This window comes from Erpetoichthys calabaricus, chromosome 1 (assembly GCF_900747795.2).
Source record: "Erpetoichthys calabaricus chromosome 1, fErpCal1.3, whole genome shotgun sequence".
NCBI lineage: Eukaryota > Metazoa > Chordata > Cladistia > Polypteriformes > Polypteridae > Erpetoichthys > Erpetoichthys calabaricus.
The window spans coordinates 319,422,072-319,449,293 of NC_041394.2; the positions used below are offsets into that span (position 1 = coordinate 319,422,072).

At 38.4% G+C, this 27,222-nt stretch overlaps 1 protein-coding gene across 2 annotated transcripts in view; it reads right to left on the reverse strand.

The window, feature by feature from the left end:
• Positions 1-504: 504 nt before the first annotated feature.
• Positions 505-27,222, reverse strand: part of LOC114664119 (zinc finger protein OZF-like) — a 36,381-nt gene continuing 9,663 nt past the window's right edge. The window contains exons 2-4 of one of the 2 annotated variants that reach the window (XM_051929051.1): positions 25,158-25,695; positions 19,922-21,182; positions 505-1,801 (exon numbers count right to left, since the gene is read on the reverse strand). In XM_051929051.1, coding sequence (XP_051785011.1) covers positions 1,123-1,801; positions 19,922-21,182; positions 25,158-25,545 — 2,328 coding nt within the window. In that variant the 5' untranslated portion in view covers positions 25,546-25,695 and the 3' untranslated portion in view covers positions 505-1,122. Of the gene's footprint in view, positions 2,265-2,972; positions 3,468-19,921; positions 21,183-25,157; positions 25,696-27,222 lie in introns of those variants that run through there. The other variant, XM_051929040.1, reaches the window with a different exon arrangement.

Here is a 27,222-nt window from a genome sequence, read left to right on the forward strand (position 1 = left end):
CATGATTTGAAAAAGGCTGTTCACTCATGATCTCCATGTTATCTGACAGAGTTTGAGCAGTTTTGCCAAGAATAATTTTGAAAAAATTGCAGTGTTCAGATGTACAAAGCTGAAACTGAGAGAGACCCATCTACACTGACTCAAGGATGTCATGGCTGCCAAAGGTATATCTACTAAATACTGACTTGAAACAGGTGAATACTTATGCTATCAATTATTTTGTGTTTTATATTTTTAATTCCTTTAGATCACTTTGCAGAGATCTGTATTCAATCTACTTTATGCAAGCTTTCAAGGAAGCTCAGGCTCCCTCTCAGGTAAGATCTGTAATCTTTTCAGTTAGCCAATAAAAGGTGGCATTCTGCTTGTCTTCTCATTGCATCCATAATGGCTAACATGGCACAACACTCTACTACTACTACTACATTCCACTTTAAAATTTATTTTCCTAAAATAAATGTCAAAAAAGCCAAATTAAACCTACCGTGATTCAATGTTGTATAATACAATATACAACAAATATACAAAAAATAAAACATGAAAACTTCCAAAAGAGAGACTACTTTTCACAGAAACTGTGTATTTTTGGGGTTAGCATCTCCATGCAGATGCAGTATTTCAGTTAGCTTAATATCATGACACCCAGGAGTACTGCACCATATTCCATCTTTAGGGCACTGTATGAATCTTGGAATAGAAGCAATAAATGACTGTTGGCTAATTCCAAAAACCTAAAAATGCAAACAAACAGAAAAATGGTTTTCACTAATGACAGACTGCTTTCTGTAGGATTTTACCTGTCACTTGGGTTTAACAGTTAAAACAATGGTAGTATAGTTAGTGATGTTTTAAATTCATATCCTATTTATTCTTTTCTCACATGGCTTATTTTTAGTCACATATAACTTTATAAATCATATCTAACACTGATTGGAGTTATTTAATATTTTTGTAGTTGTATTTGTGTTGTCAAGTACTGGAACCCCATAACAATTCATCAACTGCAACAAATTGCCTGTTTCTAGCAGAATCCAATTTTCTTAAGTGTGCTGTTTTTCTCCCCATGATTTTTTAATATACAAAACTCTGCTGTTTTCAACATCTCATTTTTGGAAATTAGTTCTATTTAACAGAACCATTCTGAAAAGATTTGTCTGTCCTCAGGACATTGCTACAGGGGGTCATGTTTTCGAGTTCCCCTGGTTCATGGGGTTGTTCTTGTGGCTTATGTTCACCGCTCTGTTTGTGTGCCATGTGAGTTCTCTGGTGTTTGGATAGAGAACCCCTCTGTGTGAACTGCTTGCCACATTCAGGACAGCAATGTGGCTTTTCTCCACTGTGAATTCGCTTGTGTTTCTTAAGATTACTTTTCTCAGTGAACTTCTTTCCACATTCAGTACAACAGTGAGGTTTCTCTCCACTGTGAATCCTCTGGTGTACACGAAGAAAAGTTGCCTGCCTGAATGCTTTGCCACATTCAGTACAGGAATATGGCTTTTTGCCAGTGTGGATGCTCTTGTGTGACTGAAGACTGCTAATCTGTGTGAACCTTTTGCCACATTCATCACAGCAAAATGGTTTTTCTCCAGTGTGAGTTATCTTGTGTCTCTCCAATTTCCTCCTTTCAGTAAATCGCTTATCACATTCAGTACAGCAATATGGCTTGTCTCCAGTGTGAATCTTCAGGTGTCCCTGAAGTGAAACTAGTTGTGTGAAACGTTTATCACATTCTGTACAACAGTATGGTTTGGTTCCCGTGTGAATTCTTTGGTGCGTCTGAAGAGAATACACTTGTGTGAAACTCTTACCACATTCGGTACAGGAATACGGTTTTACTCCAGTGTGAATTTTCTCGTGTCTCCGTAAGTTACTTTTTTCTATGAATCTCTTTCCACATTCAGAACAACCATATGGCATTTCGCCTGAGTGTATTCTCTTGTGCACATAAAGATTACTGCTCTTTCTGAATGCTTTGCCACAATCACTGCAACGATATGGCTTCTCTCCACTATGAATGATGCTGTGTCTGTGAAGTTGCTTTTTACCAGTGAATCGTTTATTGCATTCAGGACAACCATATGGCTTCTCGCCAGAGTGAATTCGCTGATGCTCTTCACAATGTGATCTGCGGTGAAACCTTTTTCCACACAAGTTACAGACATATTGAGCCAGTGAGGATGCATTCTTCTGGAGAGTTTTAATGGGCTCCATCTCTTGGTGCATAACCCGAGATAGACTGGAGATGTGGCCATTCCCCGGCAAGTCTGTCTCAAAATAGAAAAATATAACATAATATAAGTATGGACACACACAACACAAACTAGAAATGTCTACTTAAAATGAAACTATGGCCAGCCAGTGCACCAGAGAGGTACTCTATTGAATATGATGGAATTAACACAAGCATCACAAAAAAATGGTAGCATTAATAAATACACTTTACATTCTCAGAACACACCCTCTTATTCTTTATGTAATTTACATAACCAGATAACCAATAGTCTTTCTTTGCTGTCACCAACCAACTAACAATAAAAAGTTTGTCACCTGTACCCCCTACCAGACACGCTGTATGGCAATATTAAATAGTGACAAGCATCTGAGACATACCCAGAGTATACAAAAAGGCAGCTTTCATTTCTGCCAAAAAATTATTTACATAAACTGTAATTATTCAAAATGTGGAATATTGGCTAAGGAGCCACAAAGTGTCCCCTCTCGACTCAGTGTATGCCCTTGCACTATTCTGTAAACCTGCTAGCAGTTTCTTAAGAACCTCCATCCTGCCATAATAAATCCATAAATGCATGTGTGCATGTCCTGACCCATTTAATTCAATTCAAGTTTGCAGGGTGCTGAAGCCTATCTTAGCAGCACTGGAGACCAAGCAGAAACCAACACTGGACATCACCAGTCCATTACAGGGCACTGCCTCCTATTTCTTATTGCTTTATGTTTCTTTTGGCACTCACCTTTTCTAGATTGGCTAAAAGGAACTTTTGTTAACCTGGATGCTTTAATATGTAAAGGCAGCTGGCTGGCGGGACAATTTTGTCTTTGAGTGGGTTCTAATACTTCAAAAGCCATTTCCAGTCTAATGTCATCTTCTGGCCCCTGATCTTCTGTTTTAATGTTAATGGACTCCTCCCAGTCCTCTTCTTTGATAACAACAGCTTCCCATTCATAATCCTCCATTTCTTCTTTTTCCTTGATGCCAACTTCATTTTGCTTAAAATAGGAAGATTCCCACCCACAGTCTTCTTCCTTAATGTGGACACAAGCTATTTGTTCATCGTCTCCCTGTAGGTCTCCCCCACTTTTTGTGTGATCCTCCTCTTCACTGTCATCGTCCCTATCTTCTGACAATTCTCCTTCACAACTAGAGTCCTGTTTTGGAATTCCCTGGAGATTTCGACATGACTGCATTATCATGTTCATCCTCTCACTGCAAAGGCACAGTTCCTTTTTTTGATCTGCAAAAAATTGAGTGAAACCACATTATCACTACTCCAAAACAGAGTTACTTCAATTTCACCTTTAATTCCTTATATGCACTGATAAAGCAGAATAAATGGGTTCACAGAAGCCTCACAATTCCTTATTGCACTTAACATGCAGAATTTTCCAACTTCTCACAATGATAGAGATAAATAGGTAATATTGTAGGCTTTCTAAAAGCATGATACGTTGGTTATAAATTTTACTGTACGATTTCCCATTTCAAATCCTCACCCAGTATTACATATACATATTCGATACCCATAGGAGTAAACGTAATCATCAAGCCACGATATCCAAATGGGGATCAGGACATGTCCGACTCTACGACCATGAAATCAAACATTGCATAATAACCTTACATATTAAAATCGGGACAAAACTGTCATCGCCTCCACAAACAGTTTGACGCTTTAAATAAGCACTGCCATCCTTAAGTAAGTCTAAAGTTATTAATCTGAGAGCTGTCATGCAGGCCTCTTCAAAAGACGCTCTCTTACCTCATATGCCCCACACAATGTTAAGGCCAACGAACTTCCCTTTTAAAACTCTCGGTATTGATGATGCACACCTTTGGCTTGTTCTGAACACCGCTGCAGACCCCCGAGGTAACTCCTTTTTCCTCAGTATCGCACTGTAGTACCTTGACTGCTTCAGATACCCGGTGATGAGAACTCCCTGGTCCGCACTGCACTACTGCCCAAATCGGCCACTGACTCGTAGGTCTCAGGCAGTAAATGACACCGTGGTTGCCTACAATTTCTCACCTCATCTTCTCAGATTTTCACCTCACTTCGCCCAACTTACGCTACTACAGCGAGAGAAGAAACTAAAAACCACTCACAGTTTACATGTTCTTATTTGGCATTAACATACCAGTTATGACCGGGACTCTGCACATGCGTAGTCTCTATGCAAAACGAAAAGACTACAACTTCCAGAAGTCTTTGCGGTAACCATAACGGTCTTAAGAGCGATTTCACATCTGTAAATACACTAGTGCCATCTATCGGAGACCAAAATGGTAAGGGGCCATTTGAAATGCTAGGACTGCATAGTGTGATAAAGTCCTAAAAATGCAGCATGTAACAGTATACTCGAGAGCAACAGTTAGCAACAGAAAAGGATTGTTTCCAATGCTTAGCGCCTCGATCACAGTACTTTTCATAATGCTACCTGAGGTAAAGTATATTTTTAGCTTCCCATTCGCTTCAACCCCTTTATATCCTTACTAGGAATGAGACAATGCAATTAATTCACATACAATATGTATTGCTGTACAGGGTTCGCGAAACAGAACATTCCCTATAGATATACGAGGTCTCTCTATTAAAAAACGAGACTGACACAAAAGCTCACTTTTATGATCGACGAGACAATAGGACTGCATGATCGGCTGCTTTACCCGTGATGGTGCCTTTGGATAAATCGGAAATTTTTCCAAAGGAACGAGATTAAAAATAATAATATTAATAAATTTAAAAAAAAAACAAAAAACAAGTGAATATAACAGTTATTCCGAAATTCAAAAATACCAGCTAAGGCTTTCGGCTTAAGTTTTCGTCGTGTTTTACAATACATCATCATTACTGTAGCTAAAATATTATCTAATTAGCCAGCTCAGTTGGGTTGCAAAGTGTCAAGGAAAGCATTGTCTAAAATCTGCTAATAATTTGCTATATTGATCTCGCTACTGTTGTGACTTTGTCAGTTAAAAATAAAATTTGCTTGCGTTCAGGAAGCATATCGGAATACCAGCGTCAGGTATGTTAAATTGGTCTGATAATCTCGATTGGCAGGAGCGTATGGGACGCAATGTGTGCCAAAACTTAGATTAACCAAAAACGTAATTATGAAATTTATTATCGCATGAAAAATAGCAATAATGCACTATATATAAAATATTACATTTTGAAACGCCGAATCAAAAAAGATTGATTTATAGGCGATGAAACTATCTTTAAAAAATCCCCTTTTTAAATAACTAAGGTATTTTGAAATGTGCCATCTGAAAAAATCCAGCTATGAAATATAAACAGCCATAAAAATAAGTTTTAAATAAAATCTGTAAAAGTCACACGAAAAATTGAATAAAACGCTGATATAGCATTTCATGATAAATTGGTGTTAAGTATTATATTATGATGTTTTACAATTATTTTACGAGATTTATGTAGTTCACTTATAAATAAAAACATTGGCTGCGTTTTGCTTTGAAGTTAACAATGTCTATACTGTTTTAAGAATTAGAATGAGAGACAAAGCTATGCTCTGAATAATATGTGTCATTATTTCAACAAGTCAATCTGTACTTATTTTAACCTTTTCACAAGCAACCCTTCCGCATATATTGAAAATGAACAAAATAAGCTCATTTAAAAACAATACAAGCTTTTTTCCAAAAAAAAAGCCCCATCCCTGCTTTGAATACATTGCTAATATTATTACGAGTACAGCATCTCTTAAATGGGCATACATTAATACTTTGTCATAATTCGCGTTTTTGCCATCGTGACTTTTCTGCATCGCTCCAGTATTTCGCACACTTTTTAAAAGGTTGTAAGATATTGGATGTGTATGTATTTCTTACGGTCCACACTTGACTCTTTTGTTTAATTCTCTTGTAATGTTAAAAAAAGAATGTCGTTAAATTTTAAAATGGAAAACGTTGCATGACAATGCCGCGCTTCGATCTGCTGCATGAAGAGATTGCCTCACTCCTCTCACCTTTTAAGACCGACAGGTTGGGGGGTGGTGGGTTTGACACGATATATGAGGCTTTAAATGACCCCCTCGAGCCGGAACTTACCACTCTTCTCAAGAGGCTTCTGACCGAGGGTCATTTTGGCAAAAGTTGAGGACCACAGCCATCATCCTTTTCTCACTGCAAGTGTGCCGTTACAATTGGCACGCAGTACTTATTTTCTTCCATGTATTCAGAGCAAGAAGTGAAACAAGAAAATGCAGCATAAGGAAAAAAAAGTAAAAGATATCTTTAAAATTACATATTGAGAATTATAATGAATTTGCTTTTTAAAACTCCGGATGTCAGCCCAAAATAATTTATCGGTCCTGAAGATAACGGCGATCAGATTTACAATACTGTTTCGGTTTATAAGAAGAAGCTGAAGTTGGCAACTTCACAACTTAACAAAAACTGTGAATACATTTCTAAAAGTTTTCGGTTTCCAAGAGCCCAGTAAGCAAATTCGAAAAAAAGAGCCGTGCTCTAACTTTGGTGTATATATAGCACAGTATTTACATCGGATAAACTCACGAAATAATAATTAAATGTGATGCACAATACATACAATGCTGGTTCATCCATCCATCCATTATCCAACCCCCAATATCCTAACTACAGGGTCACGGGGTTCTGCTGGAGCCAATCCCAGCCAACACAGGGCGCAAGGCAGTAAACAAACCCTGGGCAGGGCGCCAGCCCACCGCAGGGTACACACACACACCCACACACCAAGCACACATTAGGGACAATTTAGGATCACCAATGCACATAACCTGCATGTCTTTGGACTGTGGGAGGAAACCGGTGCACCCGGAGGAAACCCACGCAGACACGGGGAGAACATGCAAACTCCACGCAGGAGACCGGGTCTCCTAACTGCGAGGCAGCAGCGCTACCCACTGCGCCACCGTGCCGCCCCATGCTGGTTCATGCTATGCAAAAATCGTAATCGTGTTTTAAATGACTCTTGACTAGCGAGCAAGGTCATTAATGTAAATGATTGTACTAAAGTCTGTTATGCTCCCTGTGCAGCAATCAATGCAAATTACACATTAATTCCTCGTGTTTTTAATAATATAATATGTAGGGGAGCAAAACCTATATGTCGATTATTCTAACCTCATTGTTCTTAATCCTACCTCTTTTCTAAGTAATATTGATGTTAAGATGTCTCTAATGCACGTAAGGTCAGTGTGATTACTTTAAACGATTTTATTCTGTCACATGGGCTTGATTTTCTATACTTCATACAGAAATTTGCCCCCTTGCTATCTGTATTTTAATATCCCTAGAGCCTCTGGACGGGGTGGAGGGGTTGCAGTAGTATTTAAAAATTCATTCATCTGTGATCTTATCAAGGTTAAAGATGTCAGTTCTTTTGAGGCACTTATTATTTCAAATCTCGTGTAAAGAACCTTCACTGTGTTGTTTAATCTATCGTCCACATACCTGTAAGCCATCATCTTTTTTTTCTTAATTTTCGGATCTGCTATCAGATTTTGTTTTAAGATATACAGTAACAGAATTATCCAGGGGCGGACTGGCCATTAGGGCATTTGGGCAATGCCTGGTGGGCCGTGGACTCTGGTCTGGTCATGGGACGGCCGTTTCATGAAATAAATTTTATGTACTGGTAACTGTTTGACATTAAAATTAATTTTCTAAACTAAACATTTATCTGTCCGGTACTGCGATTTCTATAGCCTTACATAATATACCGTATTACGTCATCAAGTTGTTTTAGTTGTCAGTACACAACGTTGCAGCGAAAACTTTGGTCAAAACTGCCTTTGCCGATTTCTGTTTCGATACTGCTACTTTTCGGTTAGCATATACATTATTGCAATTTATTGTATCTCATATATAAATTCTTCGGTACCAATAATTAGTTTAGATTATGTATTATGCATTTTATTGTTCTCTAGTCGTCGGCGTGAGTGATAATTAGTGGTTTTCAGGTGTTGGAACATTGGACATAATGGAACATTTCAATCATTTGAGGTTTTCATTATAACCCCGGTTATAATGTATTCCATTGTAAATGAGTAACTACTAGTGTACTAGGGTACTGGCACTTGGACATGACATTGACATTTGACATGTACTCTAATAACGTGTAAACCGTGTTAATTTTAATTTTATTTTTAAGCATGTCGTCAAATTTTAAGTTATGTCTAAACAACAGTGTACAGATTAAGTATGGCAACAGTTAGAGTTCATAGGCTCATAGCAAGTACTGGGCCCCTCACAAATTTTAAGAAAATGACTATGAATAATGGGCTGAGTGGGTCGACCTCGTCACCTCACTTGTTGAAGGATGCCCGGGCCGGATTTGAGACCCAGTCCGCTCCTGGAATTATCATTGCATGGATTTTAACTTCCACATAGATGTAACCACTGATCCTTTAGTGGTAGAATTTTTAAACATTGCTCAGTCTTTCACCTTAGTGCAGCATGTAACTGGCCCCACATTCAGGGTCATACACTAGATTTGGGTTTTACACTTGGTGTAACTCCTTTTAACGTTACATTAATGGACTTTGTGATGTCTGATCATAAATGTATAAATTTTAATGTTTGTGTACAATATACTATCTTAGGTAAACAGGGCTATCTGGTCCGTTTTGTTTAATAATGAGACTTCTCTGAAATTCTCCTAAATGTTTCAAGATCATGCTTCAAATCTATTTAATGTAAATAATCCAAATGCTCTTCTGGATGATTTTAATAATATACTAGGGGGCTTTGCCCCCTGCTTGCTTCGCTCGCCAACCCCTTCCCCCCTCTGCCAGGGGCCGCCTCTCTGAAACCCCTCTTAAACGGCGATACGATTTTTTAACTCCACTTTGCTCGAGCAGCTGCTGGTGTGTTGCTGCTGCCCTCATGCGTGTTCTGCAATTCACTCGCCCACCGTAAGCGGTAGGCACTGGTGTGAAGAAGAGGGGCTGAGCGCACCCCAAGGAGACGCGGACTCTCCTCTGAAACCCCTCTTAAACGGTGATACATCGGGAAACAAGTAACTGTTGTTTTCTTTCACCTCCTCTTTGCTCGAGAAGCTGTTGGCATGCTGCTGTTGCCTTGCCGCGTGATCTGAATTTCCTGTGGAGCTTCAAACATTTAAAAGCCTGTACAGCACCTGAATATTCAATCTCTTTTCGCTGTTCCATTATTTCACCAAGTAATATTTCCATTTGTTTGAGCTAATGCGATCTTTACTCTCATTTTTTGCCTTTTTTCAAATTTTCCTACTTCCATTATCTCTAACATGCTCAGCATGTGTATCACGGGACTTGCATCTGAAGGTTGAAAGTATGACGTGACTTGTCCTTCTTGCGGGAAGTGAAAATGTCTCTCTGTCTCTCTTCAAAAGATCACGTCTTGTCCCTGGGAAAAAGTCTTGTCTCGCCGCAAGTTTTTTTTTTTATAATAGAGAGATGTCAGTCCACTCTGGATTCTGTTGCCCCAGTACAGTTTAGAGCTAGGTGAAAAGTTACTGTTACTCCTTGGCTCACTGATGACATATGTGCTTTAAAGAAAAAATGGATGAAAGCTGACAGAGCATAGAAAACTTCTCTGCTAAATGTGCACTAATGTAGCTGTGTAGGCCCGGCTATGTACTGACATCTAATCCCATGTTTTTTCTGCCTTGTACTCAGTACCACTGGGATAGACTGTGGACCCCATGGCCCTGAACTAATCAAGTGGGCTATATGGAGGGAATTCCAGTGTAATCCAGGGACAGTGTACTTTATGCAACAAGACCCAAATGTGAATGTTTGATGTTGCTTTAAAGACAATACGCCCCTCAATCTGTCACTGAGACGTTTGTGAATAAGTAAACCTGCACTTTACACATAAAATGTCTGAAAACTATGCATTGGGCAGCAAGAAATTAAAAAACTGGGCTTCATTGTAATTTTTGTTAAAAAGATTCAATACAATGTATAAGATTAATGCTGCTGTGTCAAAAATAATAACCTAAAAATGCATGTTTACTACAAGGAGACATGCATTTTATAAATAACACAGGGAAACTATATGGTGCACTGTAATCTACATTTGTTAAAAACAAGTGTCACCTATAGAGGGTTGACATGACTATGTCAGGCTCATTAACCTCAGCAAGGCCATTCCCTACAGAGGCATGGTGGGTTGGATTGGTACTTTTACAAATCAAATATCTCAAAAACTAAAGATTGTGGTACCATGATTAATACACACAAATCTAATTAACATCCAATGTCAAACACATTATTTAAGATGAATGTCACTGTATATACAGTTGTCAGAAAAATAACCAACAGACGTCACAAAGGTTTGGGACAGCCACCCGTATAATATGCCCTGGCTGCAAAAGGTTGAAATTGAAGAGAGTTGGGTACAAGACTCGAGTCCAAAACAGAACTGAACATGTGATTGTAAGTTGGCGATGGAGGAAGTGACGTCTTCGGGGCACCAGAGCTGGAAGTGACGTTTTCAGAGGCGGCGGAACCCGGCGGGATTTCCAGAGAATGGTCTGCAAGGAACTGAGAGAGAGAGTCAGTGCACCCCCCTGCCCCTGGTCTGGTGTACAATTACAATCAAGCCCTTTAGCTGCCTCCTACTCGCACGTGTGTGACAACAGTATAAGCAACTTTAACCCAAACAGTGAAAATGCTTGTTGGTTATCGATACGGTTTGCCATGAGCCCCAACATGGTTCTGATATCATTGGGTTTCTTTTGTTTCAGGACAGTCATTTACCTTCAACCACAAGGGTCTTTATACTTTTTATAGTCACTATATAACAAACACTGTATTTCACATTATTAAATAACACATTAATAAACCTGGTTACTTTAGAAATGTAACTAATAAGAGACTTTTTACATACAGACTTCAAGAAGTTTGCTGGTGTTTTCATTAAAGAGAAATGGAAGGTTCTTTTTTTAATTCAAATGGGGACTCTACCTGCGTTTAAGGGCACTGTTTTTTTGATGTCTGATATTGATTGTTTCAGGACCACCAGAAAGCAGATGATCTGAGTTCTAAATAATGGCTCACCCTTTTTCACAGCCAGCTAACCATCAGGGCATTGTAACATCCAGATGATGGCTTTCACAAGACTGAGAACAATGCTAATTCTTTGATCACAATGTACTTCAAAGCGCGCTGACTGTTTCAGATAGACAGGTGAGACAGGCAGTCACTGCAGTTTTGTGTTTCCCACCTGTAGTGCATACACAACGCACTCCTTAAGTGTTGGGGCTGTGAAGTTAAAACATTTGTTTTTCTCATGTTCACATGTTCAGAATCACAATTTAGATTTAGGATAAAGATAATCATAAAAGGTACAAATCAAAGTTCACATTTATGAAGCATTCATATGTACAAACAAACAATTAAGATTTAGAATGAAAATGAGATAAATGTACAAGTTTATGTTTATGGATGTGGTGAGAGAGGACATGCAGGTGATGTGTGTAACAGAACAAGATGCAGAGGACAGAAAGATATGGAAGTAGATGATCCGCTGTGGTGACCCCTAACAGGAGCAGCCAAAAGAAGAAGATGATGTTCCAAAAATGAAAGTCCAGAATGCGACTTTATTTCTGTGCATAAATGCTTTAGAATAACATAATTTCAAACACTCTATAAACTCAGTCACGATCAACAAGGGAAATGAAGAAACATCCAATTAGAAAATAATTGTTTTAGACTTTAATGACAATACCTGATGATCAGAATCAACTGAACAGTGTTTATAAAAATATTCAACAAAAAGGGAATAAACCTACAATGTGTACACAGAAATATGCATTTACAATACACATTGGTCCCGTTTTAATTAAGGATGCACTGACACACAAATTCTGGGTTGATATTAATAAAAGGTCCTGCTGCCATCTGATCTATTTCCTATTATTTCTTTTACATTTTGCAAAAAGATTATACATAACCCTATGAGCAGGGTACAAAGGAGGTAAACAATTTTTTTTCTTAAACATCTTATGTTGTGTGTGAATTTCCCCTTGGGATTAATAAAGTATCTATCTATCTATCTATCTTAAACCTTTGGGCATCACTGTGGCACAGTGGGGCCAGCGCTCTGTGTTTTAATGCCATGCCCAGGTGTTGACTGTATGTCGTTCCCAATCTGTCTGCATGTATTTTCTTCTGGGTATTTTCATGGACTTGTGCCATGCCTTCAGCTGTTTCCTGCTTTACATCTTGTGCTGCTGCGATCCCTCCAGACACCTTCCCCTCCAGTCCCGTTACTGTGACCCTGAATTAAATTAAGCCAGTTTTGTTTTAGCTGCCCCTCTCTCTCTCTACCATTTTTTTTCCTGGGTAGTCTGATGGACTGGTGTCATACCCAGGGCTGTTTTCTGCCTTTAACTTAGAATAAGATTAAACTATTTGTTATTTTGACCTTAGCATATTAAACTGCTTTCAGTAACAAATCAAATTAAAGTAGCATAAAGTAGAATTTCTATGTGAAATCTTAAATGTTTGAAATTCTAATATGGAACACCCTAGTCATGATCATCAGAGTGATGGGGTCTGCTTTCAGACTGCTTTAACTGAATGTCTTAAATTTCAAAATAGCAACTCTAAAAGGAGCAGCAAGTTGCAGTGCAGGTTTCCCCCTTTAGTTTTAGGCTGAAGGCCGCATGCTTGCCCACATGCAGCTTCTTTTAGATGACAAATTACATTTTGTATAATATTTTTTGTATTTGAACAAACGTATCTGCTGAACAAATGTAGCATATTGCTATTGTGCTGTCTTTTCCATTCAATGTAAAAATTGATTGTACCGCCAACAACCATGCAGCAATGTCGACAGGGTTCAGTGTCTGTTTAATGCGTATTAGAAATCACCAAACCCAACACAAGGAGTACTTTTTCCATTTTCAGCTAATATCACTTTTCTGTGTATTCCTAAAAATGACCGAGTTTCACAGGCATCTGGTCCAAATGCCAGACGTTGTCTGTTAGTCCCAGCTCTCCCTTTTTACTGCTGCACACATTAGACTTGTTCAGCTTTGTGCTTCCTTCTCCCTTGGACTCTCATCCTTGGTCCACTTAGGCAGCTCTGGCTGTTTCATGGCTCAGGATGAAGACTCGCCTGCTTTGTAGTGACTGTCCTGTTACCATAACACTGGAAGGCATTGAAGACTCAATGCAGAGTTCAAATGTACTTTTGCTTTGTCTAATGCTGTCCACTTTTTAGTAGTTTTGTTTTGTAGCTGCGTTTTAATTTTCAGGTATGATTTTGATGCTTGCTATGTAAAACTCACCATAAACACTTCCAGCCTCTCAATGCTGCATGTTTCTGTTTTGCTGTGTTATTATTGTATTAATCTCTGGGTGTATTTAAAAGTGTACTGTAACTTATGATAGTCGTGGTCTTACAAATTCTTTACAGGATAAAGACATCTTAATTGACTTGTCACAGTTCTCTCTGGACCCCTACTATGGTTTACCTGCCACTTTTCCTAAGTTATACTTCGAGGCATTTCAGAATTTATGAAAGCTTTTTTTATATTCTAGGTACATTTAGGTCTATATCTCTGGAGCTTTATGATGACTTTACTTTGTATTGTAACATTGTTTTAGTTCCACTGTTGACCTCTGTTACCATCTTATTGCTGTGATCCTGACAGTTATAGTGGTCATTTGGCCTGCATCAATTTCTGAGAACAGATTGTATAAAGTAAAGATGCATATTATGCAGCATCATTTTTTTCTTAGATCTGTTATGAGCAGCATTTCTGATTTTCCTGTAGTTAGCCACTACGCTCATCATATTTTAAGACTAGGCCATATTCTGGTGCAGGGATGTTGCACCTACTTCATTGTGATTAGACGCAGTGTTTACCACAGAGATATAAGCCTGAACACCCAGAGACTCCTCGACACCAGCTGCCTGTAAACCGTGGCAATAGCACTCCTGTTTATCAATTTGTGTGGCCATAGCACCTCATTTGTCAAAGTGCTGGTAAAGCTTAAGCTGTTTATCTGTCTCACTAAATGCTATTTGATTGTAACATTATCTTACTATGAACACAGCCCTTTCTTGCCAAGTTGAATACATTAAGCTATCGGGGTAGCTGTCAAATTAATTACCTATTATTTTTAAGCCTTGTTTCTACCTTTAGTAAATGAAGCAGTCATTTCTGGTGGATGCACATTGCCCTCAGTGTAGTTTCAAAATGTACGAACCAACAAACAAGATTAAAATATTTACTTGATGACTAATGTGAACGTTTGGCACAGAATGCTAATTTATATTTCCTTACTTGGCTGACACCTTCATCTAAGACAACTTATGACATTTATGATAAAACTGGTTACATTTCTTTTGGTTTGGAGCAGTGTCTGTAGCGGGATTTGAACCCACAACCTCAGGGTTTGAAATCCAAAGCCTTAACTTCTGTATCACACTGCCTGCCTAATAATGCGTTAAACACAATTGGCAAACATGTGTTTCAAATTGAAACAAACACCTCAGCAACTTCTTGATTGGAACTCAAATGTCATCAATGATTATAAATGCATTTTATATTGCATAGACATACATCTTTTGTTTATGGTTCCACTTTATATCAGTTTCTGATTCACATTTGTATATCAAGGAGATGCAAGTGCTCAGTTTAACCACACATTTTTAAAAATGTGTATGTCAATGACATCAAACTCAAGGCAGTATAGTATAAATTATACTAAACAATACATTACAACTGGGGTTCTCAGTTATGGTCCTGGATGGCCGCAGTGGCTGCAGGTTTTCATTCCAACCAGTTTTACAATTAGAAGCCAGATCTAGCAGATAATGAAGCTTGGTGTTTAATTCATTATTATGGCTTGTTGGTGTTTCCATTCTTCCAAGACAACAAAGTAGATTTTTTTTTTCCTGACAATTTTAAACATAGGGTGAGAAGCTCAGTCATCCGGGAGGGGCTCAGAGTAGAGCCGCTGCTCCTCTGCATCGAGAGGAGTCAGATGAGGTGGCTTGGGCATCTGATCAGGATGCCTCCTGGATGCCTCCCTGGTGAGGTGTTCTGGGCACGTCCAACCGGGAGGAGGCCCCGGGGAAGACCCAGGACATGCTGGAGGGACTATGTCTCTCGGCTGGCCTGGGAACGCCTTGGGATCCTCCCGGAAGAGCTAGAAGAAGTGGCCGGGGAGAGGGAAGTCTGGGCATCTCTGCTCAAGCTGCTGCCCCCGCGACCCGACCTCGGATAAGCGGAAGAGGATGGATGGATGGATTTTAAACATATATTTTATGGTCCTTCCCTTCTCTCTCATTTATTTCAAAATATTTTTTTAACGCAGATACTTTGTGATACATGGACACAGGATTAAATGGAAGCATGTTGGCTGGAGAGCTGGGGTTTCCTTTGTTATCTGCACTTCATTATCAACTGAAAGCCAGTTAAGAAAACAGGCAATAACTAAAAATTTAATGCAGCCCATTCAAGAGTAAAATAGGAAATTAAAGGCTCTGAATTGTAGCAAACAAACTAAAACTAAGCATCAAAATATTCCTTTATTAGTAAATAAATAGAGTAAAAAATGGTTAAAGTGAAAACCTGCATGCACTGCAGACCTCCAGGATGTAGCTGAGTAGCCCTGCACTTCAACATTAGCAATACACTTACGGTACTATAAACATTAAGGCCCCATGCTCTGGTTACTGACTTCTTCAACACCTCTTCTCACTCTTTATTCAGTTTTAAAGCATTTCTCCATCAAGCCACCTGAATCTCTTGCCTTGATATTTGTCGGGGAACTAAAGAAACCCTTGGGATACTGAATTCTGAGGGTAAGTGATTTGGGTGGCGGAGGTTCCCAATTAATTTTCTCCAAATTAAATAGCACTTCTACCCCAAAACAAAAAGATTTTGTTTCCCTACAGTCTTATTTACTTAAAATATTTATTGTATGCACCAGTGAGAACTTCTATGTTGTACAAAGTGGTGCGATGAATCAACAGTGTGTATCATATGTGAAGGAGGGTAAGCCAGCTTTGTGTTCATTTTCAGTGGCTTTATATGAATTTACCAGGATGGTGTTATAAAGGAAAACAAATAACTTTTTAACATCAATGACACTTTGTATGTCTGTTTCAATTTTGTGTTTCCATTTGAATTTTAACTTCAGTGTCAAATTAATGTTTCTGTTCTGTGTGCATGTCTCATCTAGCTCACCGAGATATCCCTGTCCACAAATGGCTTAGGAAGATGTATGTTGTGCTACATATACATAGAGCTTTCAAGAGAATCAGACACAGGACAAAGTGAGTGGAAGGGAAACTAAAGGGAAAGAGAAAGAAAAACGAGACTGGACATGCTCAGCGCTCTGTCCACCTGGCTCTCAAAGTGGGACAATGCATGTGAATATTCCATACTGTAATGCAGGCATACATGGTGAGTATCTCATAGGCTATCCTAAAGGTAAGCACTTCTGTCCTTAGAATGTAGGAGAAGTCCCAAGAAGAAGCCCAACCTCATTTCTGCCTCAATGTCAATAACCTCGATTCTTCTGGTCCTGCAAGTATATAAACCAGCTCTACACTGGATGTCAGCATTCATTGTGGAACCAGCTTCAAGATAGGAAAGAGCTCCAAGACCTGAAGCTTAAAATACTCATCTGAGATCCTTTCACCCTGGTGCAACACCCTTGGATATTAACACATTGACTGTTAAATACGAGTTAAGTCTTAGTAGGTGATGTATAGACGGACACTACCTATGAGTTATCTTGTGAACCTCCTTTGGGGGTATAGCACTAAATACGAGTATATTCATAGGTAACAGATGTAAACAAAAGATAGCAAGACTCTGAAACAAGCATGAAAAAATCAGTATGGGGTCACAAAACAGAATATTTCACTTTGAGTTTGTTGTTTATTATTAGCCATATTTAGATAATTCTAGGCAATATTTTCATTTTTCACCATCTAAGTATCTCTTAAAGATTAGTGTATCACCACTACGAAGTCCAAATGGAATATGCAGCATTCGATTACATCAAATTGTGCAAGATATAACTTGTGTGATTCAGTGGAGTTGCTGTGCAGCTGCCATGCACAAAGAATTTTCTGTTTCATGTGCCAACTACAAGGTAACTGAAATACTTTTTTTATTGTGAGTTATGCTCAATAACAAAATGCCTTTAATTAGTATGTTAAAATAAGACCCTAAATTTATACTGACGTCAGGAACAAATCTATTTTTATTGTACCATTCTACGTGTTAAATGGGTTCCCATGGTGCCTCAAACCTCTTCCAGTTTACTTGTGCCTTCTTTATTATACTAAGAAGGCTTTCCAGCTCTAGCCACAAGCCAGGAACAAGTTTGACTTTAAATAGCATTATGTACAGTCTACGGAATTGAAGTTTAAATAGCATTATGTACAGTCTACGGAATTGAAGTTTAAATAGCATTATGTACAGTCTACGGAATTAAAATTTCATTCTCACTGTTAGTGAATTGCTTAAAAGAAGCAACCATTTATACTGCATTTTACAATCATTCTTTCATATGTTTTACTTAATGTGCAAATTATCTTTTTACAGTTCGGATAAAAAAAAATTCTTATTATAAATGTCAATGATTTGTTATCCTAAACCACATTATTCAGATTCAAAGTTGTTGACCACTGTTACTTCCTCTTTGATTTTTTTTTTGTATCTTTTATATTTCTGTGGAACAGGTAGCAGTCTAAGACTTTTTCAAACGAAAAGGATCTCCATCCACCCAGAAGTTTTGAGATTGTTTACAAAAGTATCACTGTCGACACTGAAACACCTAAAAACACGTATGCCACAGAACTTCACCTACACTGGACATGTACAATCCCTGTGAAAATCAGCTTCACTTGCACTTTATGCGCTTTTAAAAGTAATAGCAGACAGGACTCTTATAGCACATTCACAGCATATTAACATAAAGAAATTGATACCACGTAACATTAACGTGCTGATCATAGTAACAGTCTGCAGGACTGTAGACGGTAGTCTTGTTATTAAATAAAATTACCACAAATGTTAAACTTACAAAAAAAAAAGAGCTCTATGTTTATTCACAAGAGGACTGATTATAAGCAGTCCACATTGATTGGAGTACATCTTATACCAGGGAAAATTTTTAAAACTAACTCAATAGAGAAAATAAACAAATTCATATCCACGTGTGTCTATTATATCCATGCTTTCCTGTCTCTTTGCTGTATTTTAGTGATTTTGGCTGCATTCTACACCTGTCCACTTTGTTAAGCATATTGTTATTAATTTTGCTGTGGACATCCCCCTCCTTATTGAATGGATCAATTTTAAGTAAACATTGATAAAATGCTGTCAATTGTGTTATTTACAATCTAATTCTCACAGGGCTCTGAAGTGTTCACTACAACAGTAAGGTCGCCAGCAACAGGATATATCACAAAACTGTAGTGACCAGTAATTTATTTGCTTTTTGCTCATGTAGGCGGCTATCACACTGTACAAAACGCAATTTAGACACATGCAGGTAAGCAAAACAACAAGCGCCATGGAAAGCAACTCTTTTATGCTCGCTATGTCAGAGTATGTTTTTCTTCCATGAAGGGTTACTAACCAGGGAATGAGATGTTGTGATGAGCAGAATCCAATCAGAGAAGGGCCATGTAATAAACATGAACTGACCAGAGCGCAAGAAGGTCAGCATTATCAGAAATCAAATGGAAACACAATGCTGTCTTTTTCTGAAATCTTCAGCTATGGGAAACATTTCACAAATATTTGTTTCCATCAGCTGAAAATGCCAGTCTAGTGTGGATGAAAACAAACAGAAATGTCTGCATTTTATACAAACAATTTAGTGTAGTGGACATGGCCTAATTGGGTTGTTTTGCAATTGCATTTCACGGTCTTGAGTGATATACAGTGATGCAATTTTACCAGTTGTACTTTCCTCAGATCCTTCTTTGACCTTATCTCATCATTGTATGCGTTAATCTTTGCCGGCAGTCCTGAAATTCCACATCTCCATTAAGCTTTACATCTGCACACCGCCATGGTTGTGCTCCAAGTGGGTTATATTCTACATAATGTCTCTTTCTGGAACTTGGATTGAGTACTGAATAATACCAATAGTAATGTATACAGCACCTATATGACCCTGGCACATTTTTTTTTTTTTTTTTTTTAAGAAAACCTAATGATCCAAGAAAGTGACACAAATTAATTTCCACACCAAACTATTTATCTTCTTTTCTGCCTCACTCTTTCTAGCACAGAACAGTCACTTGGTGCAGATACTTAACTCTTCCATGCTATAAATGAATGCTTTTTTTCCTGGCATGGATGTTTCTATCTGTAAAAACTGGTATCAATCATCATAGCTCTTAATTACATTTTCTGCCATGTGTTCCTAATGTTTCTCTGGTATTAGAGGAAAGTAAAGGTGAACAAAAAAAACTGTTTTGTTTTTGGCTACCAGAAGCTTTGTGTTCTGTTCTGCAAAGAGGTTACTGATGGTTTCTGGCTGTGTTCAGCAGGATCTGTACTTCCCTGTTTTATCCTTTTTTATCTATACTGTTAATCACTTTGTGTATAGGCCACAGTCTCCTGCGGCCAAGGTCAGCTCTCAATCTCCCTTCTCTCCAGTGTGAATTCGTTTGTGTCGTTTAAGACTACTGATCACTGAGAACTGCCTCCCACAATCAATACACGAATATGGCTTCTCTCCTGTGTGTATCCTCTTGTGTGTCTGAAGAGTACCTACTTGTGTGAACTGCTTTCCACATTCAGAGCATGAGTATGGCTTCTCCCCTGTGTGAATTCTCTTGTGTGCTTGAAGAGTGCTTATTTGTGTGAACTGCTTTCCACAATCAGTACAACAATATGGCTTCTCTCCAGTATGAATACGTTTGTGCTTTTGAAGCCGGTCTACTACTGTGAATCGCTTGCCACATTCTGTACAGAAATATGGCTTCTCGCCAGTATGAATAGTCTTATGTCTTTGAAGAGAACCTAATTTTGCAAACTGTTTACCACACTCGGGGCAGCTATATGGCTTCTCTCCTGTATGAATTCGCTTGTGTATATGCAAATAACCAATTTGTGTGAACTGCTTACCACATTCTGTACAGGAATATGGTTTTTCTCCTGTATGAATTCTAACATGAGTTTGAAGGGCACACAGTTTTCTGAACCGTTTACCACATTTGTTACATGAATATGGCTTTTCTCCTGTGTGAATTCTCTTATGCGCTTGAAGAGTACTTACTTGTGTGAAGTGCTTTCCGCATTCAGTACAGCTATATGGCTTCTCTCCAGTATGAATTCGTCTGTGTGTTTGAAGCCTGTCAACTGCTGTGAATCGCTTACCACAGTCAGTGCAGGCATATGGCCTCTTGCCAGTGTGGATGCTCTTGTGTCTTTGAAGAGAGCCCAAGTTTCTTAATCGTTTGTCACAGTCAGTACAACAATATGGCTTTTCTCCAGTGTGAACTCTCATGTGTGCCTGAAGCTGACCAATTACCGTGAACCGCTTGCCACATTCATTACAGCAATATGGCTTTTCTCCAGTATGGATTCTTTTGTGTACCTGAAGATTACTTTTGTGCAGGAATCTCTTACCACAATCAGTACAACAGTGTGGCTTCACTCCAATGTGCAGATTTTGATGTTCTTCCAAATGAGATTTACATTTATAGAATTTCCCACAAGACCGACATACATATAAAGTCACCAGATTTGCATTTCTAATCCATTTATAACTTTTGATGTCATCAATCCTTGTAAGCTTCACTGCAGGAAGAGCAAAATGCTGGAAATCAACCAGTTTTGAAGTAATTGAACTTGAGGCAGATTTCACCACATCACACTGGTGCTTCTTAGTTTGAGCTTTACCCTGAAGTGACCCTTGGTTAAATGGAAATACTAGACAGCTCCTCTTCTCCTGGAAATCTGTTTCAAAACAAAGACAAAAGTAATTACACAAATAAAAACAATAATTATTGTGTGGGCATTGGCTCCTAAATTGCATTGGATCATCTCTACTCTTTCTCCCTTTTCAACTTTCAGAAAATAATCTCATATTTAATAGAAATAAATGAGGTTTATTGAAAATCAATAAAGTCCACTTTAAAACTTTAATGGTGTGTGGATACTTGAAATAGCCTCTCCCTTGGCACCAATGTCTTTCATTATTCCTCATTTATTTAAGGTATCCTGCATTTTTAATATTGTTGGCGGGTTTTTCTACATGTCTCCTACAATATTGCTCCTAAACATCAACTACATACAGATCTCCTGAAACCAAAAACAATAACCTCTTACTATGAGAAGTGATGGACATGGAGAATGCAAACACAGGCCATGATGCAAGGAGTTACGGTGACAGAAACGAAGGCACTTGTTGTGGGGTACAAAATCTGTAAACATTGGTCTATATTTTCATTATATTTTGCTCAAGACAACACTATATAAACTTGAACACAGGACACATCAAAGCATATCCCCTTCCCAATTGTATCTCAATTTTAAACAGCTGTTCAGACAAAAAGAGGAAAACATGACGATGCCTCAGGCTACCAATTACTTTATAACCTAAGAAAGGATGGGCACCTGGGACAACAAGTTGCTAAATGGGTTTACAGCCTGGGAAAGGAAGACATGCTAGTAGGTACTAAGCAACATCAAAAAGTTTTATTGTTTGGGAAAATGGACTAGTGAATTCATTCATCATACTGACAGCCAGCCAATCAGAATATCTAATAATCACATCTTGCGAAACCCCAGGGTAGAATTTTATAATAAATATGCCTCATCTGAAGAGCGACATCAGAGGAGAAGAAGAGAAGAACAGAATGACATCAGAAGAGAACAGAGCAATGTCAGAAGAGGGCGCCGGCAACGTGCAGCCGGTTCCATCTGATCGTCAACGAAGCATCTCATGAACAACAACGAGTGCTAGATTACAAGCCTCCTGCGATATTCATCCTTGTAATCTTTACTTTTTTCTAAAGACTATATATATCCAGACTTTACTATCAATCTTATTTTATGTTTTTCTTTGTTCTATTTGGTATTACTATTCATGTAATAAATACCACACTACTTTTAACTTTCTATGCTTTGTCTTCATGTCTAGAGTGATTGAAGTAATAAGGTAGATTTCTTTGAGCACCTGGTGCAGCCGAAGGTTTGCCATTACCTCTGTGCTGCAAGGTTTATTAAGGCTGCGGGTGTGAGCTCCACCCAATAGTAGGAAACAGTACGTAAAGTAAGCCACTCTTGGTTGATAAATGGCCTATAGTAAAGGATGCTGAGCCTTTCTATGTTTGAATATATTTAAAACATCATATGTTGTTTGTGCCGATAACATGTAAGTCTCTTGAAGTGCTGAGCAAGTGACAGGGTGTGTTATTCCTAAGACACTTGTGTGGTTTAAAGTGCTAGAGGTTAACCAGCTGTGTGTGTGTCATTCATTGGACACTGTTGTGGTTAGAGTCTGTGTGTATGAGTATATTTATGTATGCGTGTGATAATCTTAAGGTCCGACAGTAGATCAACTTGGTAACGAACCTGATGAGTACACTTACCCCTAGGTAAAGAGAAAGTAGAGGGAAATACCACTATAATACAGCACTCTACATCCATCTCCAATGAAACTGCTGACCTGTCTGGATCCAAGTTATAAATCTCTACTTTCGAAAAAGAGCAAAAAAGTCTATGACCAAATAATATCAACAGTGATGGCCAACATACTTCAGAAGTTAGTTCAGCTTGCAGCCACTGGGGGTCCACAGGACTGAGTTTGAGAAGCCCTTGTTCCAAAAATTTACAAGGACTTTATGGATGTTCATATCTTTATTTGATGTTATTTTGGACAATCTAAATGAATAGAATGGATACATTTGGTGGGCTGAATAGCCTGTTCACCTCACAACTTATAATGTTCTAAAAGAAACAATAAACAGTAGGGGCACTATCACTAGACATCTAGGTCAGGCAAGACCCAGGAATAAAATATACTTCAGTTAATTGGTAACACTTTAGTTTAGGTACTGCAGAAATGCATCTATTACTCATTTACTCTTGTGTAACAAGACCTTAACAAAGGCTTCTTTTGGTCTTCATAACACTTATAAAACATGAGTATATTGGTTATTTATCTCTGTGCAGTGCGGCATATTGACATGATGGTAAAATGAACTGTTAATATGAAGGATTCACAGGTCTTATACTAAATATGTAATATCAAGAGAATTGCGTCTGCGTTAAGCCACCTCAGACTACTCCAAAGTCAAGTTTTGTTAGTAGGTTACTTTAAACATTTTACTGACGCTTTGTGAGTGTTATGAAGACCCAAAGAAGTGTTTGCTAAGATCTTGTTAAATAATAGTAAATGAGTAATAGATTAATTTTTGCAGTACCTAAACTAAAGTGTTACTAATAAATTGTATTGATGTTTCACAAGCCACAAGAGAATATTACGCGGTAACCTCATAAGAGCAACAGAGAGAACAGCTAGTTTGCTACTCTCCAGTCTAATTCTACAGTGACAGGAACATAAGTGACACCGAGGAAAGCTCAGCCCATACAGTACCAGGAATTTAAGTGCTCACCAAGTGACCCAGCAGTGAAACTGAGTGAAAAAGCCCCCCCAAATCAGTGGGTTGGTGATCTTGGAGTTGGGGGTTTAGTTGACAAGAGCTCCATTAGTGGAAGTATTAAATTCTAGAGTTTGAGAAGGAGAATGACTGGTGTTGGAAGATGAGCAAGGAATTAAAGTTTGTAATGGTTGAGTGTATCAGCCACCCTATAGAGTGATTTGGGACTTTATTGGATAAGGCCCTGAAGCTTAGGTTTTGTTGCTTTATCCTTTTGTGTAGCATTCCTACATCCTCTTGATGTTGCTGTTCCTTCTGTTATTAATAAATACAGTAATATTTTTGTTTATTTTGGTTCTCCTGTGTCTTGTTTGAATTCATGGACACCACTCAAGCATACAGTAAACTGACACTGTTTCTCACTTTTTTTGTTCATCTCAAAGAAAGCTTTGTGAAATGCTAGGACACTTGAACAGTACAGTATCAGGAAACAACACTCAGAATTCAGCTATGTGTATAATGTCGTGCATACAAATTCACTGAGACTGCGTGAGACCAGAAATTTCACAACAGACTGACTCTCTCTTCACAGTAGATTGGCGCCCTGCCCGGGATTTGTTCCTGCCTTGCGCCCTGTGCTGGCTGGGATTGGCTCCAGCAGACCCCATGACCCTGTATTAGGATATAGCGGGTTGGACAATGACAAACTGTTGCAAGGTTCCCGAGACCACGTGCGGAAAGTGTATGGACGGCATTAAGTATTTTTTGCATCGCATTATTATCTTTGGTGGCCATGTTTGGTTGAAAAAACATTTGTTATACTGAGATTTACACTTCATTAAATCGAGATTCATTTAAAATGATGTTCTATGCGGGCATCGCTCCTTCATCAGCAACTGTGGCCCAGCGTAGTTGAGTGCTGGTTTCAAACAGCAAGTTCATGACCTACCAGGAAATGGTGCCCTCTCTGGAGGGTTCTGACTAAAGCCCTACATGTCGTACTGCGCAACCCCAGGAACCAAGGTGCCGGTGACATCCAAGAGACTCTTCAATGAAGTTGTCTTCCAGCAGATTGAGAAGGATGTCAAGGGGAAAACCTTCGACTCCAACCACCTGGAGAAGTATGGTCTTGAGCCAAAGCAGGACAGCAAATTATGTAAGGTAGCGACAGAGGGGAGAAATGGAAAGATCCCTCAACCTCTTGTTGCTTGCGCTAACCTTCTAGCACATCATTTTTTTTCCATTCTTCATTGAGTTGGATGTTTGGTTTTGCACAAAAACTAAAGTTTTAATTTGCAACTGCCAAAAAAAGAGCATTTTAACTTACTTTTTCCCAGATGACTTGAAGACGAAAGAAAATTCTGTTTTCTCTTGGACACTTCCTCAGTCATAGATGGTTCAGACTTCACAATTGCATGATGCTCCTGTAGAATAAAGCAGTGTGTGCTCTGAGTGGATGCCTGGTCAGTTTCTTCTTTCCCACCAGGACACATACATTCAGAGATAGACTCCACTATAATGTCCTCTTCTTTAACAAGATTTACAAATTCCTGTTTCTGCTTATTCACGCCAATAGAACACTTCTTAGAGCTGTTTTTGAAAGTAATGGCCTCCAGTTCAAAGCCTTCCTCATTAATGCAGAGACACTCCTGTTTAGGCTGGCCAGATTCCCATTCACAGTTCTCTTGTTTAATGTGCACAGATGTTTCCTTCATAGTTCAGCTTTCAATGAAGACTCTGTTTAGCAGATCCATGTCTTCTTCCTGCTTGTTGCATCATACTTCTTCACCATTATATGCCAACACAAATTTGGGCTCCTTGACAGGGATCTCTCCTCTCTGGAGTTGGTAGTTCTCTCTTCTTCTCTAAAAAAGAAAATTGAGTAATACTTTCAAGGCTACACCAAGACATCCTAAATGCATTTTCTGCCCCACCTTTCACTCCCTACTATAAAATAATCAACTAATCAGATATTTTATAGAAGCCTCACCAGAGCACATGCACAGCATTTCATTACAATATCAATAAGTCTGATATAAAGAACATCAGTTTGACACATCGCAGGCAATCACTTGGTTCATCAAGCCTTACTAATGAGTTAGCACCTAACTTGACCCAATATAACACCCATGTATACACATTGTCTATATATATATATATATATATATATATATATATATATATATATATATATATATATATATATATATATATATATATACACAAACACACACACACACACTTTACAATTCTCATACCACAATCACAAAAGTCTTTATGCATACTAACTTCTTAAAAATGTCAGTTGTGTATTTTTCAGGGAAATCTCAAAAAGTGTTTAAATTACATATTTCTGTTCAGTACACAATGACTAAAAAATTGTGAACATTTACCTAAGTATCGATATATGTTATGAGTTTGATCCCTGGGTGATAAAAGAATATGATGGGTAAAGGTCCATCCATCCTTCCATTTCGAAACCACCTTAATTTAGTCCAGGATCACTGGGGTCTGAGCCTATCCACGCAACACTGGAAGCCAAGCAGGAACCAACCTTCAACAGTCCATCACAGGGTGCCACCAAACACTAACACCCACAATCACTGACTCAGATATGTTTGAGATTCTGGCTGCTTCTAATTTCTCTATCATTTTATGGCTTACACACTTTGTTTGTTTTGTTTGACTGTTGGTTATTTCTTCTACGTTAGAAAATAACTTCTTCCTCTTTTCCCTCTTCTATGTGGAATCAATGTGCATAATCAACCTTCTCCATACAGCTCTGTCCTGTACCTCCTCCTCAGTCAAACCCTTTACCTTCAGATCTTCTTTAACTTTATCCAGCCTCATTTACTTTGGCCTCTCTCACTTTCTCTTCCCCTGTATTTTAATAAGTTTGAAAATAACTAAAATACCATTATTATCAGCTTTTAGAATGAATGGACCAAAAGCAACATTTTTTGAATAATGCCACTGGCAGAATTTAATTTATCATGCTTATACATATTTATACATATATCTCTAGATCAGTAAAGCTGAATTACTACTTGTTTATGTACTTTATGCTCAGCTTTGTTTCTTAAGCCACAGACTTGAAATTTGCCACAAAGGTACTTGTCACCATAAGCCAGGTTTTTGACGTGTCACTTTTGGTGCAGTTCTGTCAACTTGGCATTAGAGCGAATGGCAAGGAATACTATAGATCTATAAACAGAAACAGCAGGTTGTGATGTTTGGTATGTCTGCTTTTGAACCAAGAAATCTTGGTTTAATTCCCTCCCTTTACTTCTTCTTTAATAAAACATGACCTTTACCATTTTTGTGATGGCCCCAAGACACCACAGTTCAGACCACATTGTCTCTGGGGCTGCTTATTGCAATCTGGAGTTATG